This window comes from Idiotropiscis lumnitzeri, chromosome 4 (assembly GCF_059441095.1).
Source record: "Idiotropiscis lumnitzeri isolate Australia: NSW breed Sydney's pygmy pipehorse chromosome 4, RoL_Ilum_1.0, whole genome shotgun sequence".
Taxonomy (NCBI): domain Eukaryota; kingdom Metazoa; phylum Chordata; class Actinopteri; order Syngnathiformes; family Syngnathidae; genus Idiotropiscis; species Idiotropiscis lumnitzeri.
The window spans coordinates 11,393,922-11,398,851 of NC_142394.1; the positions used below are offsets into that span (position 1 = coordinate 11,393,922).

At 39.1% G+C, this 4,930-nt stretch overlaps 1 protein-coding gene across 3 annotated transcripts in view; it reads left to right on the top strand.

Annotated features, from left to right (window-relative positions):
* The window catches only part of dock2 (dedicator of cytokinesis 2), a 152,888-nt gene that overhangs the window by 96,805 nt on the left and 51,153 nt on the right, over positions 1-4,930 (top strand). For all 3 annotated transcript variants that reach the window (XM_088292468.1, XM_088292469.1, XM_088292470.1), the window contains 2 exons: positions 385-527; positions 3,712-3,807. In XM_088292468.1, coding sequence (XP_088148594.1) covers positions 385-527; positions 3,712-3,807 — 239 coding nt within the window. The remainder of the gene's footprint in view (positions 1-384; positions 528-3,711; positions 3,808-4,930) is intronic.

Below are 4,930 nucleotides of genomic sequence, written 5' to 3' on the forward strand. Positions count from 1 at the left end.
TGAGTCAAGTACATCAAAGTTGCTCTGGGCTCAACTAATTATCAATCATGGCTCAGCTTCAGAAAACAGCTAAGCCGTGATTGGCAGTTACCTGCGCCCTGATCATTTTTTCTGTCATTTTCAGTTGATATCACGTGGCAAAATGGCCACCCCCTTGGATGGATAAAAACGAGGGGATTTAATGCTTAACTCATATTCCACAAATGCAATATAATCAGAATGCCATGTTTAGACTAGTAAAGGCATATAGAACATATTACGGCAAATATTTTTTAGGGGATTGACTTCTCCATTAAAGCCATGTTGTATTTTGTTATGCTTGCCCAATTTTAGTAAATTATTGTTTCCTGATTAAACCTCTCGTTTTGATGTGTTTTCTCCCAGAGTGTCGAGATGTGTTGTTGCCCATGATGCTGCGAGAGCTGAACAGAGCTTTGGCCACCATGGCGGACGGGCCTCATGACGAGAGGAGAAAAAGTGTGGAGTTGCTCAACAACATTCTGGAGGTCCTGAGCAAAGACAATGTGGTGAGACGTCTATGCTAAGACACGGCGATGTACAACATTTGATATACCGATCTTATCTGATGAGCTCTAATACAAGGTTGTCAAAATGTTGTCTTTACAAAGACAGTAAGGATAATTATTCAGTCATTGTTTTCTGTTGGAGACGGTGTACAAAGGACTGGTTCACACGGCATGATTTTTTTACCCCCACGTGATGAGGAAAAAAAATATTGCTCATACTATAGTGTATAAGGCAAGTGCACTTGAGATGACCAGCACACGCACACGCACACACCCACACACAGATATGCTGATGTCTCTTATCCCAAAGCAGAGTCTGTGGCTTGGCCCGAAGTCAATGTTGACCACACATATGGATTTACCATCCTTTATGCTACTCACAAAACATTAACGGAATTGTGTGAGACCAAGATGTCACCAAACAGCTGATCAGACAGATTGTTCTTAGAGGGAAGTGGCCAATGACCTTCGGGTTTCAGTTTCAGTGTCATCAGCAAAAAAAAAAAAAAAAAAAAAACACCTGTTGTGAATTTTGCCATTTGGCTCCTTGTTGGAAAATAGCAAGTAGTGATACATTGAATATTTGAACATGATCGGTTTACAAAATAACTGCTGAAGTCATTCGTTATGACTGGAATTCATAAGGCAATCTTGTACAAAAACGCCTAACGATGCTAAGGAATCAAAACTTGTAACATGTAAAGTTTATAGTTAAGAAAATAAACTCACAACGATTTAGGATAAACCTCTATTGACATGCAGTAATCTGGTCTTTGCTGACTTTGATGGAAAGGGGGAATCAGCCTCAAACATGTTTGGGCAATCACCAGTACATGTGAAAAAGCAATAAAAGGTATGTTTGTATGTAGTTCGAGAGGTGGTTGTTAAGTTGGTAATCAGGTCCATACAAAACTAACCACTGATAAATTTTGTAGAGCGGTATTGTATCAACCAAGGAAGAAACCATTAACCTGTCACACAAATCTGATGGTGGATTTTATTTTCCCATTTGGAAGTCACTGAGCACCCAGTACCCGCAGGTTGTTGTCAGCTACAAAATCCCGCAAACATTAATGTAATGACAACGTGAGCACCATTATTTGGGTTTATTCCTTCACAAAGTGCACTTAAAGCCTCAGATAAATGAAAGTAAACATTATTTAAACATGAGGAGAAAATCTGGTGCAGACCACCAATTAGACTACTTGTCCTTAGTTTTTCAGCATCATTAACTAACTCAGTTTAACCTCAAAACGAGGATGTTGCATCCTAAAGAGTACTGTAGCACACCTGAGGCCTTTCTGTCCTTAATCATCTCGTCGCTCAGTGCGACAGGCCCTGACATGTTTAACTGAATGTTTCGCGGCCGCACCACCTTACTATAATAATAATTATTATTATTATTATTATTACCAGTATCCACCCAACTTGTGTCTTTTCGAATTGCTCAGGTTAGTTTTTGACAACCAGTCGAGTCTTTTAAGAAGGAAAGATTTTGTGCATCTGAGTCATACAAACCACATTAGTAAATACATATTGCTAATATTACGCATTTATAATTTTTAATTTGCAAAACGTTCAGGCAGTATTTTCCCCAGTGTGCGTTGGTATTAAGAGCTCATACTTCAATGTGTGCTGAAAAAATACGAATTAATGTAGTCAGTCGAGCAAATAATTGTTTGTTGTTCTTGAATGTTTACTTTGGTGTTCTTTGTTGGAATTAATAAAGCATTTGTCTCCGGCTGTATATTAGTTCTGGACTGTTAAACAAGGACGACATGACACGATAAACAATAGTTCGCTCTCGTTTGAAGCAATTACTCATAAGAGATAATTGGTTGGTTTAAGCATATTTAGATGTAATGGACACAAAGTGTCGTACAGTCAAATAAAAGGCACATCTATCTTGTGAGTGATGCCTTTTTTTTCGCACATGCTTGTGTTTTTAAGAACACCAAATTGCATCCATATTCTGCATCGACTGCTTATCCTCCGTTTTGGTTTATTAGCATAACCTGGCAAACAGGAGGAATAGGCAAAGAGGTGATTGGGAATGATGTAGCTTCCGAACCACTTATGTTGCACTCCTGGATCTTGTTTTCTCCCCTCTCCGCTTCACCTCTCTGGGTGGTGCATGATTAAGATTCTCTGCCAACCAGCAGAGAGATGCATTGATAGAAGGAGTAAAATTCACAGCCTGGTGTTTGTTTGAGTGTGCGCGTGCGTGTGCGTGTGTGTCTGTGTGTAGGGGGTGCATTTATGAGCCACCTTTTAAGATAAAGGCACAGTTCCATGTGTCTTCTTAGTGTTTTGTTTTAAACTTTGTAAGATAACATCTGTTATTTTGGGACCTTAGCGCTTGGTTATTTTTTGGTCCTCCCTCACAGTTTTTCGGCATGGCTGATCAGCAAAGGCACAGATTATGATAACAAGGTTTTATAGAAACACACATGCGTAAGGAGAAACCATTTGCCCGCACTTGAAACTACTGAAGCATTATCATTTGTCTTAATTTCTAAAAATGTCAAATCACTTAGCAGCCGCCAAACCTCCATTATTAGTATGCATTTTTCAGAGTTTGTTTTTAAAAGATAAATAGTTTCTCTCATCTTTTTGCGAATATTTTTTTTCTCAATGCTATGATATTTTGCAATGCCTGGAGCAGTACCAGACGGAAAATACAAACTTGCCCAGTTCTTCATGATTTCATACTTCAATACTTAAATAGCATTTCCGTTTCAGGTTTGGGAATGACACTTCAGTTTAGAACGTGAAATTGAGAGCATTTAGGTCTCAGCCTCTTTGTAAATGAGAAAAGTGTCCTCAAAGGGATCAAAAGGGAGGAAATTTGCTTTTCACATAAAATGCTAACGTTTGCACACAGTCACGCACACACCCCCCCACACCTACACACACACACACACGCACACCGACATATCTTCATCTGCATGTCAGAATATCTTGCAGTTCAAAAGTCCACTCGTAAAAGGACTGTCAAATTTCACTAAAGCTTATTTTGTGCATAGTGAAGACTATACTGTGTTTTGTTTGTTTTTAATTCACCTTTGGAAACTTGATGTGGCTGCATTTTCACAGTTGACCATCTTTTTATGTGCACTTGTGCACCTTGTTTCCTGTTCACCTCATCTGTTTTTGTCTTTCTTTTGCCTGTCTCTGTTATCAGGGGGAAACATTTCAGCACATCCAAGACATTGTGGTTTCTTTGCTGGGGATCATAAACCAGACAGTCATCACAATGGGCCGAGAGCATGCGCTAATTGTAAGTACAGTAATTCTTTCTATGTGCTACAATGCGCAACTAAAGTAGAACAATACTAAATGATTACACACCCTTGAGCAATCTAATGATATTCAGTACAAGAGCTGTGTCAAAGTAAACTGTACACGTCACAAGGATAATAATGCTGAGATGATAATGAGAGACGTTATTTTAAGCGTACCACTACGCAAGGGGGCTTACGCAGTATTTATTTGTTGATATTTTAGTTTTGCACTTTTTTATCCTGTGATCTTTGACACTTATCAATGGTGGTAAACACCTTGACCACAGCACCATAGATTTGATTAATAGATCATGAGACATTGGCCCAATCAACAATTTGTGGCACTGTGTTGGATCTGCGTCATCAAATTGCTTTTTTGACAATTTTACAGCTTAAAATTCTATTAAAACTGAAGTAGTCAAGTAAAATCTTGGGCTCTGGCTTCCAGTCGATGGCAGTCATGGAACTTTGTTTGCGGTATTTGCGGCTCTGCCTGATCTACGGCACATTCGCAGAAGTCACAAAGAACGGCAACTGCATTAGGACAAAATACATACGATAGGCAACTTGCAAAAAGCGATTGAAATGACACATGTTTATGATAAAATGTGTAATCATTTGCTGCTTGCACTTGAAAAGTAATTTTATTCAGTGACACAGGTATTCCACCATAAGTTGCCAATTTCTCACATTTGGTCAAATCCGAAATGAATTGTGGTTAATATGCTTCAGCTGAGGGGCAATGGATGTGGGCTCAGCCAAAGTGGGGCAACAAAGCACTTTGGAGAATTGGAACACATTACACACTCGTATCCTCGACAGGAACGCACTTTGAAGCAGACAAGGGTTCAAGTGCGAGTATTGGGACCCAGCCATCTTAAAAGTGCAACTGTAGCTTGAACATGTCAAATGTATGCCAGCACTTGTTAAACTGCTGTCAGTCATTGGTTAAAGACGAAGACTGTATTTAATTTCATGGATAAGTGATTTTAAATAATTTAGGAACCTTTTATGTTGGTGTTGGTTAACAACATGTCAATTCTATTGTCTTTTTTGCTGTGGTGCCCAACAGTGTGACACCACTTCAAGCTACAACCACTGCAATAAACAATACGTCTC